This window comes from Silene latifolia, chromosome 4, assembly GCF_048544455.1.
Source record: "Silene latifolia isolate original U9 population chromosome 4, ASM4854445v1, whole genome shotgun sequence".
NCBI lineage: Eukaryota > Viridiplantae > Streptophyta > Magnoliopsida > Caryophyllales > Caryophyllaceae > Silene > Silene latifolia.
The window spans coordinates 4,127,877-4,140,566 of NC_133529.1; the positions used below are offsets into that span (position 1 = coordinate 4,127,877).

At 37.4% G+C, this 12,690-nt stretch overlaps 1 protein-coding gene across 1 annotated transcript; it reads right to left on the reverse strand.

The window, feature by feature from the left end:
• Positions 1-2,446: 2,446 nt before the first annotated feature.
• Positions 2,447-12,690, reverse strand: LOC141652621 (uncharacterized). The gene is made up of 18 exons (XM_074460166.1): positions 12,346-12,690; positions 11,735-11,881; positions 11,550-11,640; positions 10,968-11,086; positions 10,541-10,731; positions 10,242-10,452; positions 9,808-10,033; positions 9,068-9,393; positions 8,246-8,438; positions 7,481-7,677; positions 7,027-7,367; positions 6,512-6,596; positions 6,195-6,413; positions 5,731-5,970; positions 5,073-5,282; positions 4,226-4,477; positions 3,828-4,028; positions 2,447-2,900 (listed from the first exon to the last, which is right to left on the reverse strand). The coding sequence occupies exons 1-18, from the start codon at positions 12,484-12,486 to the stop codon at positions 2,739-2,741; spliced, it is 3,552 nt and encodes a 1,183-aa protein (XP_074316267.1). The 5' UTR covers positions 12,487-12,690; the 3' UTR covers positions 2,447-2,738.

Consider the following 12,690-nt stretch of genomic DNA (forward strand, 5'->3'; position numbering starts at 1 on the left):
ATTTATGAAATATTAACAGTAAAGTGTGCAACTTTAATCAATCCAACCGCCACTACTTTCACCGACCACCAACAACACCCACCACAACCCAACCCCACCAGATTTGAAAAAAAATAAAGGAGGAGCACCGACACACCTACAGGATTATTGCAGTTCAGATTTATAATTGCATCAGGGTTTGATGCAGAATACTTCTATACTAATGAACAAATTCTTCCTGCGAAATGGAAGCCTGGAGCTGTCTACAACTCTACTGTTCAGATTAGCAATATTGCCATTGAAAAATGCAAAGCTTGCAAGGGATTTAAGCACTGAACTCCGCGGATTAGTGTTTGTGGTTAAGAACTTTCGTTTCTATACTATGTCAGGTACTCGATAAGCAGGCGAAATGCTTATGTCTACAACCACAAACAACAACAACAAACGATTTCAGATCTAAAAAAAAAAAGAAAAAAAAAAAGGGACAGAGGCGGCCTCTGGTGGAGGCCTGACCTGCCAACAACCACCCTACGCAACAACCAACACGACAACACAAAAAAAAAGAAAAAAAAAAGAAGAAGAAAGGCGGCGGCAGCAGGTTAGGCGAGGAGACGCGGGGTGTGGCCGAGGGAGAGAGGGAGGCAGAGGGATGCGATGGTGGTGACGATGGGCGTGTGGTGGCCGTGTGGTGGCCGCGGTAGTTAGAGAGGAGGGAGTTAGAGAGAGGAGGGAGAAGAGGAGAGAGGAGGGAGTTAGAGAGAGGAGGAGGCAGAGAGAATGAATGAGTGAGTGAGGATGTATTAGGGTTTGCTTGCTTTTATATCTCCCTTCTTTTTTTGTTTTAATCTTAACCATCCAATTTTTTTGATCTAAGGGTTAAAAATAGGACTTAGGGACTCATCTAAGAGTAGAGGACTCACTTGAACCTAATTCTATATATATATATATATATATATATATATATATATATATATAAATATATTACATATATGCATTCAATCAAATCGAAAGAATTATGCAATAAGATATTTTTTGTATGTTAAATAATTAACATTTCTATACATATAATAAACTATAAAATTTAATAAAATTGCATAAATTTTAAATTTAATATATAATTTTATGATGATAATAATTAATACCATAAGTGTACATGCTTATACTAATTAATTATTTTATTTTAAGGAAATTGACCATCTTCTAGTTTTTTATAAATATTTAGGAAAGTTACCAAAAATCTTTTTTCTTTCCTTGAAATTGACCATCTTAATTAATTATTTTATTTTAAGGAATATGACCATGATTTAGTCTCTTACAAATGTTTAGGAAAATTACCAAGCTTCTATATAATTTAGTTTTAACCCAAACTATATAATATTTGCATTGAGATCCCTTAATCGGGTTCATCACACGGTGATAGTGATTTAAAACTATATAGTATAACTAATTTGTATAACTTTCTTTAATTACATTGAAGTCCCTTGGTTTCTGGAATTAATATATAATATTGATTACTTAGATCTGGAAATCGGGTCAATCGGGTCGGGTTTGGATCGGGTCATTTCGGATTAGTTCTGATCGCTTCGGGTCATTTCGGGTTATGGGTTTGTTTCGGCTCAAGTGAGTCGGGTCACTTTCTGGTCAAGATTAAGAGATAAAAAGGCATTTCAAATCTTTTGGGGTTAATTAAAGTTTTGTTTTGTCGGATCATTTTCGGGTTGGGTGGTTTCGGATCGAGTCGTTTGGAGTCAGGTTTGCTACGGTCCATGAAAGCTCTGGTCATTTTTGGGCCGGGTAGGGTCAATTCGAGTTTCGGGTGTCATTCGGGTGCGGCATTTCGAGTAATTTCGGATCTCCGAGTCGGCCTGTAAGCAGGCCTATTCTTCGACTCTGGGATACAAGTGAATAAAACTAGACCTGGCAAACGGGTTAATCGAGTCGGTCAGTTCGGGTCTTTCATTGAGCTCGGGTTATTTCGGGTTTCAGGTCTGTTGCGGGTTTGTTGTTTGGGTTTGTTTCGAGTCAACCGGGTCGGGCTATTTCTGAACGAGTCATTTTCGGGTCAATAAATAAGAGTGAAAAAGTCACTTTAAGTCTTTTCGGTACAATTGGAGTTATGTTTTGTCAGGTCATTTACGGGTTGGATGATTTCGGATCAGGTCATTTTCGGGGTAGGTTAGTTACGGGTCAAGAAAGCTCAGGTCATGTTCGGGTCAATTCGGATTTCAGATTACATTCGGGTGATGTAATTCTAGTCAATTTCAGGTCTCTGGTAAGCCTTTTCGGATCGGGTTGGTTTTGCCAGGTCTAATTAAACACGAATAAAAAGATGCACATACAAGTTACAACCCCCTTGCTTAGCTTCAGGCTAATGCCACTTGCCAGCGACTGGTTCTGAATTTGATGTTAGGAGGGCGAATATACTTCAAACAATTTAGAATGTGAGAAACTCTTCAAAGACCACTGGTGAATGCAACCGTATTCCTTTATATTTCCGCAGTTTCTTCAAAAATCATTATATATTACATTTGTCGTCAACGCCGAAAATAACTTAGAACTAAAATCCCAGATTTTTAAGCCGACACTAAAGGAAGATTCAAAACTGTAGATTACTTGATATTTATCGGGTACTCCTATATCAGTAGATCTGTCAACAATTGACCTGGCCCAGTGGACAACCCGAGACCGCAGCTTCTAACCCGTTCTGACCCAAAACTTGACCTGGATCCAGGAAAATGACCCAATCAAAATAACCCATACTAGTCTTCGGATATACGCCTTCTCTTTTGAGCCCTGCCCTCTTCACGGTATCTTTCTTTCCGCTCCTTCTTTTGTAGCCTTTCACGAATCTCTGCTTCTTTGGCCTTCCGTGCTTGATACTCTTCTCTCTTTTCTGCCTCCTTTTGTTTCCGCTTCTTTTCCTGTACAATACCCACGGTTGAATACCGTTTAATGAGTTAAAACTCAACTTACCAAATATATTACCAAACATTAAATGAATATTTACTTGATACTCTGTAAGATGTCATTTCTGTTAGGCTTAAGCTGAAAGCATAATGTACTTATAAGAAAAAACAAAGACACACTGACGATACGTGTGTATGGTCCACGTATACGTCATATTTTCAATATTCCAAAAACCAGGATTGTACATATTTTGCAAAAATTATGCATGAATTGGAAGTATTGAACATGTTTTCCAGATGATGTAAAAAAAGGTTGGGAAGTTCGAGCAAGTTGATAGAAGTACAACATTTTATCCGTCTTATTTCAGACGGGAAAACAGCTCGTCTGAAATAAGAATTTGGGATAGAAGTATAAACATTGTTTAAATAGCAGTAACTTAAGTTTCCCAAGGGCTAGAAAGATCCAGAGAGCCGATTCGTTGCCTCCAAACCAAATCCAATCACATTTACTTTGTGTGGTTTTCGAAGAAACACTGACAATAAATTTCTTCATTTACACATGACCTTATTTTACAAAAATATAATTTTATGAATGACTTCATAAAAAATGTAAAATATGCTAGTTTCATCTTTCAAAGTTCCATAGTTTTTACTATATTTACGGTCAAAGTTTTTAAGGTTTGACCTCCAAAAAGTAAATGGGTAGATTGAGGAAAAAAGAATTTTGTGGCCAAAAGGGTCGACCGTCGACATTCTTAGGTTTGTGTTGAGAACGCACAAAGTTAGTTTGCAAATGGCCCAAACAAAATTTAAATTGCCATGGATCGTTCCAAAACAGGTCGGCCCATGGTCACCTACTCACCTCTAGCATAAAGCAAGACATCACCCATTGTCCTATTGACTCGCCAACAGTTTTCGACAGTTGCATTTAAGAAGTCATACCTTTTCATGACGCATAAGCTGGATTTGTTGAAGCAGCTTGCTGATTCTTCGTTCATTCGGTTCTGGAACAACAGCAATTCTATTTTCACCCCGTCTTCGTTTCTTCGGGATATCTTTCGGCTTTGATGAAAACGGAAGGTCTCGCTCTAATGCCTTGGGGATGGAGAATTTATTAAATACCTTCTTCTTTCTCTCAATTTTCTGCAATCCATCACAACCGGAAACAGTATAAAAGATTCAGTTACAACAAGATCAAAGCCTTGATCCCAAAATGGTTTGAGGTTGGCCGACATGAATCATCCTTGAATACTGGCACATCCCGAGATGCAATGAGATAAAAGAAAAGATGAAAAGGAAATGGGACGGGAAACATGATAGAATATCCCATGTTTTTCTACCTTGTACACAGAATCTTTGTTGACTGGTACTGAAAGATTCTGCTCGCTTCTTAACTGTCCAACAGTTTTCATTCCTTGCCAAATTTGATCACGAGGTTGCAAAGCAGTTGTCAATGGATTGAAGAACTTGGGGATGTCCACTGAAACCCACCCTTTCAAGTAAACAATGTCACTCATGAGGATCTTATCCTCAAAGGTACACCTTGCGATTCCCCCGTCCTTTCCTTTTTGTCCAATAAGTTCATTTGCAGCCTACAAAACCACAAAACCTATGGCATCAACCGAAAGCCCAATTCAAATTATACAGTATATCGATAAATACAGCCTCCATTCATATAAGTCGGCTTAAAGAACATGCTAAGTTTGCCTTTACCGGGTCTTGGGAGTAACATCTTTATCCCAAAGACCAGATAATTCTAGAAAAATTCTAGAAAAAGCGTAAACCAACTGGAGGTTTTTCAAAGGGGGAACCACCATCATGTTACGGCCAACGCAAATGACAATCAACAGACCATTTCCTAAACACACTTTTGCTGCTTTTTATACTTCCGAAAGGTTTAATACTGGTAGACATCTGTCATCTTTAAGAGTATGAACATTAAAAATCTAAGTGAAGAACTGCACGTAGTGCAACAGAGAAGTTGAGACTTGAGGGCAAATTTGACTAATTTACTTACGAATGATATAAGATGCGAGAAATAAATATAAGGTAGTTTGAAGAAGGGAAAAAAGTAAGATATAAGGTAGATGGCTTTCCGAGAAATCAACAGACTATTTCCTAAAGATAGTGTGCTAGTGTCTTAGAACATCCAGTATTTTAGAGGGACTATATCTGTGTAAACCCTACCTTCTTTACTCTTCCACGAATTCCACTAGCAGTTCGAATTGTTGCACCTTCATATCTGGCTACTTCAAGATCTGAAGTAAACATATCCTTAATGAAAGCCGTCTTTTTGAATATTTTTTGAGGATAACCTGTGAGCTTGATTTTCTTCTTTATCTGAGCGGCGTGATTGAACTCCAGTACCACAGCAGTTGCTGTAATTCTAAATGAAGCCTGAGCAATTCCATGACAAAAGATAAAGAGGGAAAAAAAAAAATCAACGCAGAATCAGGCATAAGAAACACTGGTAAATAGTTGAACATTTCACAAAGAATTGAGTAGCAAACTACCAATCAAACAATCTTCAAAGAATTGTTTCCTACTGTTCGTTACTTCCTTCTATTCCCTCTCCCTTCCCTCTCCTGATCATCATTCTTTAAAAATGATGAAAGGTACAAACCGAAAGTAACCACCACTCATCAAGAGACAGAGTATAGCAAAGGGCTGTAGTGGAATGTAAATGACAAAACAAACAGAATCTGTGTGAATACACTGAAGAGCTAAGGCAAATAGCTCGTGTGGCTTGTATTCCAAGTGAGTACTCATGAGTCATGAAGTGAGTTGAAATCCCAGACACCTGCCCCAAGGGAAAATATCTTAAAGGGCAAAAAAGAAATCTAACCTGGTTGTTTGATAGATTCTGTATAGCAACAACTCCAGTATTTGGAGGAGCAAGAGGGCCATAAAACATTGCAAGACAGTGCATATGTTCAGGGGTGTACTTCAGCATACGAAGCCGTGAGTTGGAATCCTCAATTGCATAGACAGGTAGAGTCTGGTAGCGTCTCCATCCCATAGAGACAATAATTGGATCCCTTGTCTTCAGAACTTTCTTATGCCATCTATGACGCTTTATCCTGGCCTGTAAGAGACGGTTGAGAACAACATGAATGTTTAAACGTATGCTCAGTCACGTATGTTTAAACGTTTAAACTTTCTTATGCCATATTTGGATGTACACAACCAAGATTCATGAACAAAATACAGAGTATGACTGAAAAAAGGCGCTATGTATCTTGAATGCAACAAATTGAATATGTAATGTAATGAGCATGACCAAAAGAGGGTAAACATGTCTTTACAGACCTGCATGTATCCAACATTCTCCTCAGCGAGACTTATTCCTCCCACTAGGATAGGATAGTGGGGATCAAAATATTCCACCATCTCATAAGGAACGCCGTGAATTTCCAATCTGACATATGTCCCTGTCTTAAAGCCCTCTATTTCTATCCTCATGTCTTCATCTAGATCATTCAGCTCAATTAAATTCATTTGCTGTCGAAGCTCAACTTCCTCTTTAAGCTACAAATGCAGAGGCAGATGTTAGTGTCATGTTACCGTTAATAACTTTAAAACTCCAAATTTAAGATTAGTTTGTGAGAGAATGCCATCAAATTCACCTTATCATAATGATCACCTTCACCAGTATTCTTATGATCAGACTTTGGTGCAGTTTCTTTCTCTACATCTTCATCTTCGTTGTATGTAATTTCAAATTAAGGTAAACAATAACAAATCCATTATATTAGTTCACCACAATAAATTAAAACAGAACTTGAATGACCCCAATTTTTTAATACCGAGGTCCAGACATCCTTGACTAAAGAAAAGTGACATCCAGAACCCACTCCAACAAATACAACCAAATACAAAGGAATAAAGTTTGAGGGGATAATATTATTTTGAGTTTATCCTGTAACAATGGGGGTATTCTTAAGGGTATGGGCGGAGAACATTTGGTTCATCTCCATCTAAAGATTATATATACTGGAAAGTTAAGTGCAAGCAGGAGAAAATATAAAAATAATGGTGGAACTGGGAGAGGTGCCCATGCATAAAGAGAGAAATTTTAAGCGAATAATAGAAGAAAGCAGGAAAGTTTGAGCAATTTAGAATAAAAACTGAAAAAGGATATTGTGCATCAAACTTTGCACGAAGAGCAAGCTTTTTTAGCTTCCGTAATTCAATTGCTGCTTTATCTTCATTCTGTTTTGCGCCACTGTCCCCAGTCAAGTTGATAGCATCAAGTTCACCCATTTCTACATCTTCAAAATCGCCATCCTCATCATCATCACTGTTAGCCTCAGATTCATGAGCTCTTTGACCAGCTTTAGACCAATCTCCAGTGACAAATCGATCTCGAATGCTTTCCACAAGCTTGTCATCTTCTTGCCAGTTCTTAAAACTCAAAGCAGTGGCAAATTTTGAGCAATCATCATTATCAAAACTTACAGCACCAATATCATCTGCCAGTTTCTGTTCAAAATATAAAAAGGAAAAGCTCGTCAAATATTTGAACATGCTTCGCCCAAGGAAAAAGCCAGTTAAAAATCTGATCAAAAACACATATGTGGCATTCATAAACAAACCTTTGTTCTTTCCCCTTTCGGTCTGAAAAAATCATCGCCTCCTTCATCGTCACTGCTGGCTTGGGTTTCAGTTATATCAGGAGTCGAATTTGATGTGGATTTCCCATACACAATCTGCATGAGATTATTATTCTGTCTGGAGATTGTTCGTTCCAACAAGGAATCTCTCCATCTAGAAGCGTTTCCAGCATCTTCTTCTATGAGAATGAACAAATGTTAATAGAGGAAGACACAAAGCCAACAGATATGCAGCCAAAACAGACAAACAAAAGATCATGACCCTTAAAAATTATCATGAAAGGCACGAATTCAAAAATATCAAGCTATGAATTAATGAGGTAGCTATGATCACCCTAGTTTATCTATCAAAGCAGGGAGCTTGGCTCATTTAATTCCTTCATTTAGTAGTCCAGAACTCTGTCTGATGTAGGACTATAGGGGCACACAAACAAGCCGTCTCCTATTACTCTTCAAGGCTCTCACTTGAGTTACAATCGCTCCTAAATCAGAATTATAAACTACTCTCAAGACTTTTTGAAAATCATGTATGGGAACTTCCATTAAAAAAAAAAGAACATAGAAATCAGTCTCATATAGCAGTAAGTATGGTTTCTAGCCTTTTCATAATATCAAAACCCCTCATTTAATACTAGAACACTCCCTGATCGATATACACTGGCAGAATCATGTTCTGACAAAGGATAATATGAATATAATTATGAAGCAGTGAAGGATTAGTTATGTATACTAAGAAACTTGTCATACCTTCATGGGCTTCATCATCCTCATTGTCCTCAGAATCATCTGAACCAGATATTTCAGCTAGTTGACCGTCATCAACCCCATCACTGTCATCTGCCTCATCATCTTCCCCATCACTGTCATCTGCCTCATCATCTTCCCCATCGCTGTCATCTTTCTCATCATCATCATCATCATCATCATCTCCATCAGAGAGCTGCAATCAACAATTAAAAAAACGTAGAAATGATTACCAAGCAACACAGCTATACATTTAACTTTTACTATGATCTTAAAAAATCAGAATTAAAATGTCCCTCTGTGCATCAAGTTAAAAATAACTCAACAGTACAAACTGTGACACCAGATAAAGAGCAGTCATTCACACTGAATTTTTTTCCCTTGCACATGCAGTACCCTAATAATTAACTAATTAAAGAAAAAAAGTACAACATGTCAGTGTGATAGTCTACATACTAACCAAGAGAAGGTACAATGTACCTAAGACTTCTTTTTTCTAATGTACTTCATAAAATTTTCAGGTTACATGGCTAATCTATTACATCCATAATGCGTGATTATTTATTATACAGTTAAAAGTTAAACCCTCCCAAGAAAAACATGTCCCAAAAGGCAGCCAACACAATCGATCGAATGCTAGATACAAACAAGCAGATGAAAAATAACTCTTCCTACACATAGAGCTCACTTTTTTTATTTTACGTCACTAAAGCGATATTCTTACTGCTTTTCCACCAAGAGAGACAAAATAGAAAATGAAAAGGAGCCTAATGGAAGTATCTATTTTGAGCAGATATAAAGAGCTTGTATCGAAGTAGCAAGTACCTGCTTAGAAGCATCACCATCATCTCCAAACACTGCTTTCCTTCTAATTCTACCATCAGTAAATTCAGCATGTTCCTTGACATCATTTCTTATCTTCTCTTCACCATCTTTTTCATCATCCGAGTCTAAACCATTTTTATCAGAGCCACTACTGTCACTTTCTCTATCAGAACCAGACGCTTTGTCTTCAGCAGAAGCCACATAAGCTTCATGTTTATCTCGACTCCCACTAAAAAGTTTGAGGTGGCCTTCTTGTAGCTGCTCATCAATAGGATTTTTCACCTTTTGAAGTGATTTTACCATCTCCACACCAATATCAAATTTTCCTGGTTAAACAAGAACAATGGTCAAAGCATGTTAGAGATTAGATACATCAACAATTCAACAGCATTACCTAGTGTTTTAAAGGCTCCCGCAGATGGCAGAATAAAGATGTTGGATAGATTCAACCTTACTCCATATTAACAGCACAAAAAGGCTACTTCTAAATGAACCCATGATGAAAATTGTTTCAAGAATTTCAGATCATGTTAGAGATCGGGGGGTTGGATAGACTAACCTTACTCCGTGTTGATAACACAAACAGGCTATTTCTAAATGACCCCATGACGACAATTGTTTTGAGAATTTCAAAGCATGTTAGAAACGAAATACATGAACAAAAGTCACTCCTGAAGTAAAGATAATGAATCAACGGTTAAAACAAGGTAGAGGAGTAGAGCTAGAAACTATAGACAAACCTTTTCCGTTTTCTGCTCCTTCAGAAAACTGTACCAAATGGTCGTTTATGTTGAAGTAGACCGCATCTTTGTCATATATGAGATCACCAACACCAGACATGGGTGCATAAAATAATTTTTCTTTATCGCGTAATCCTTTCTTTTTAGCGGCTGATGGTAAAGGGCATGGATCAGCCAAACTAGTTACGCCAGCAAGGTCGAAATCACCAACACCAGCAATATGTACCTACAAGGAAAATAACAATAAAAATAAAAACGTGTTTTTCACATGCCAAAAATACATGTCATCACAACAGAGTTTCCATTCCTCATTCCGTCAAAAAAGCAGGTGAATATATGAATTGTGAAGAACACCAAGGACCAAGAGAACAAGAATACAAACAACTAAAAGGAGCCACCAAAGGAACAAAATTCCGGAGAAATTAGTCACCTACCTTATGTCCCCTTTTTAAATTACAGCCTCTCAAATACCCATATACTGTAACATTCCTGTCACATTTTTTGTCTGTCTGAACTCTGTCTGGTGGAGTGACATCTTCAAAACGATCCGCAAGCACATAAGGATGAGTGGTACGCCAAGACAGTGGATGAAACTTCATAACAGAGATAAATCTCGAGAGATTAAGGATTTCTCGATTAAGGTACCTGTTTAGGCAGTGAAAGTGAGTTAGATTATCTAGCACACATTTTGTACTTCAGCGTGAGAAATGACAACAAACTGAAGAGTACTTACTTCCCATGTTGAAGACCAGACAAGTAAAACAACTTGGCACCATCATATATTTCAGTCCAAAAACGATGCTTGAGACGCTGTTTTGTCTTCCTCAGTTTCTTTACATCCTTGAACTGATCAAGGTGCGTAAGGACTCCCATCACCTTAGGAAATCCATGCACTTGCATGATGTTTAAAAACTCAAAAGTCTCCTACAAACAAACCAGTATATGAGATATTAAAAGTCTGGTAGCACTAATTAGTGATAAACCACAGAGAGGGGAAACGATATTCACTTTGAGTTTCATATTGTGCCATTAAGCAGTATATTACCAGTTAAAGTAATGCAGTTTCAACAAAACTTCAAGATACTATAACCACTTCAGAACTTCAGATTACAAAATCCAACGAACTATAACAAACACAAAAAAAGAAATACACAACCCACCATTTCAAAGCCATAACTCCCATCAACTAGTAGCAAAGCCAAATCAGCAAATTTTGCACAATCAATCATGGCATTCATGTCATTGGGACACTCCACAAACTGCAGACGCCTTAATTTACCTGCAATAGAAAGAAGCGGCATTCAGTTTTACAAACTTCAAAAGATTTACTAGTTAGACATTTAGCCTTCCTACAAAGATTCCTACACTAGAGACCCATCAACCAATATGCATAAATCAACCAAATAGATACATCCCCCAATCAAGGACAGTAAAAGATGAAGTCTTTTTATTGCACAAAAGAAACAAAGAAATCATAATATAAAAATATACTATGACTATCGCCCTTACAACTATTTTCATTATCAATATTATTACTACATGGAGGACCTCTTTCATCCACCAATGACACAGCTACGATAAAGAGAACGGTCTTGGATATGCATTAACCTAATTCTAAATGAAAGACCAACCCACTTCGCAAGCTAAAGCATTTAAGCAATATGTTTATTATACTACTCCGTACAAAATAAATGTAGACAATAATAAAATAACAAAATACGATGACAAAGTCTAGAACAAACCTGAAACAATAGTAACTGGGCCGCGAACATCTGGTAAATTATGCTTGGTATAATGTTTAACAAGACATTTAATAAGCAAGGACTTTCCCACCTACACCAATTAACACAATGAATCTACATCATTAACTTAAAACATGAGGAAATATTTCAAACACACACACAACGGAACCGAAACCGAAACCCACCTTAGGAGGTCCGTGGACAACGATAACAAATGGAGGAAAATCGCCAATATTCCGGTCAATCTTTGGAACATGTAATTTTCTCTGTTCCTTCTCCATTGCACGAGATTGCAACTTCTTAGCTTTAACATTTGAACGGAACCCAAAGGCCTGAAAGTCATACATTCATCAAAAACTTCTCAGCTTCAGCATCAAATGCAACCACATAAATACTTACACCAACACATATTATTGACAACCCACAATCATACCATCAAAAGTTCAAAACTTTGTTACTACAATCACAAATGCAACTATACAATAACAAAAACTAAGATAACAAATCGCAAATTGAATACGATTTTTCAGGTGGATTCTTGCTATAATACCACCCCATAATATAAAACAACAACAACACAGTACAACATTAACCCACTGCCTCAAGAGCTACGCAAATTGCGAGGTAAGGGGGTCGGGTTTAGGCAGCCTTGCACTTATGTTAGCAACACAAAGAGGTTGTTTCGGAAACCCACAATATGAATGGATAGCCAATTAGCCATCATACAATCAACAATTCATAAAGTTGTACTAAAATCATGAAATGCAACACTACAATTACTAAAAATTGACCAAACCTTGGGATTTTTAGGTGGATTTTTTGCATCTTCAGAATCATCAACACCCTTTTTCTTACTAGATTTAACCCTTTTCTTTGGACCAGCTTGTCTAGTCCTATGAGCTTTATGAGATTGGTCACCATTACCAGGAGCCGCCATTGTTGTACCGAAGAACCCTAATCTTGATTACAATTGTGAATATGGTATCTGGGTTTTGAATGTTGAAGTGATTTGTGAAAGAGGAACGGTGTAATTAGAGTCGTGAATTTTGGGGATTTTTGGGTGTAATTATAATTAGGGTTTATGTATGTGGGTACTGGAATTGAGGGTTTAGAAAGGAGATGAGGGTATAATTGGAAATCT

Excerpts from the sequence above, each read along its gene's own strand:
- LOC141652621 (XM_074460166.1), bottom strand. The coding sequence starts at position 12,486 with ATGGCGGCTCCTGGTAATGGTGACCAATCTCATAAAGCTCATAGGACT. Across the intron at positions 8,439-9,067 it reads ATGGTGATGCTTCTAAGCAG|CTCTCTGATGGAGATGATGA; the intron begins GTACTTGCTACT and ends TGTTGATTGCAG. Across the intron at positions 5,283-5,730 it reads AGAATCTATCAAACAACCAG|GCTTCATTTAGAATTACAGC; the intron begins GTTAGATTTCTT and ends GGAATTGCTCAG.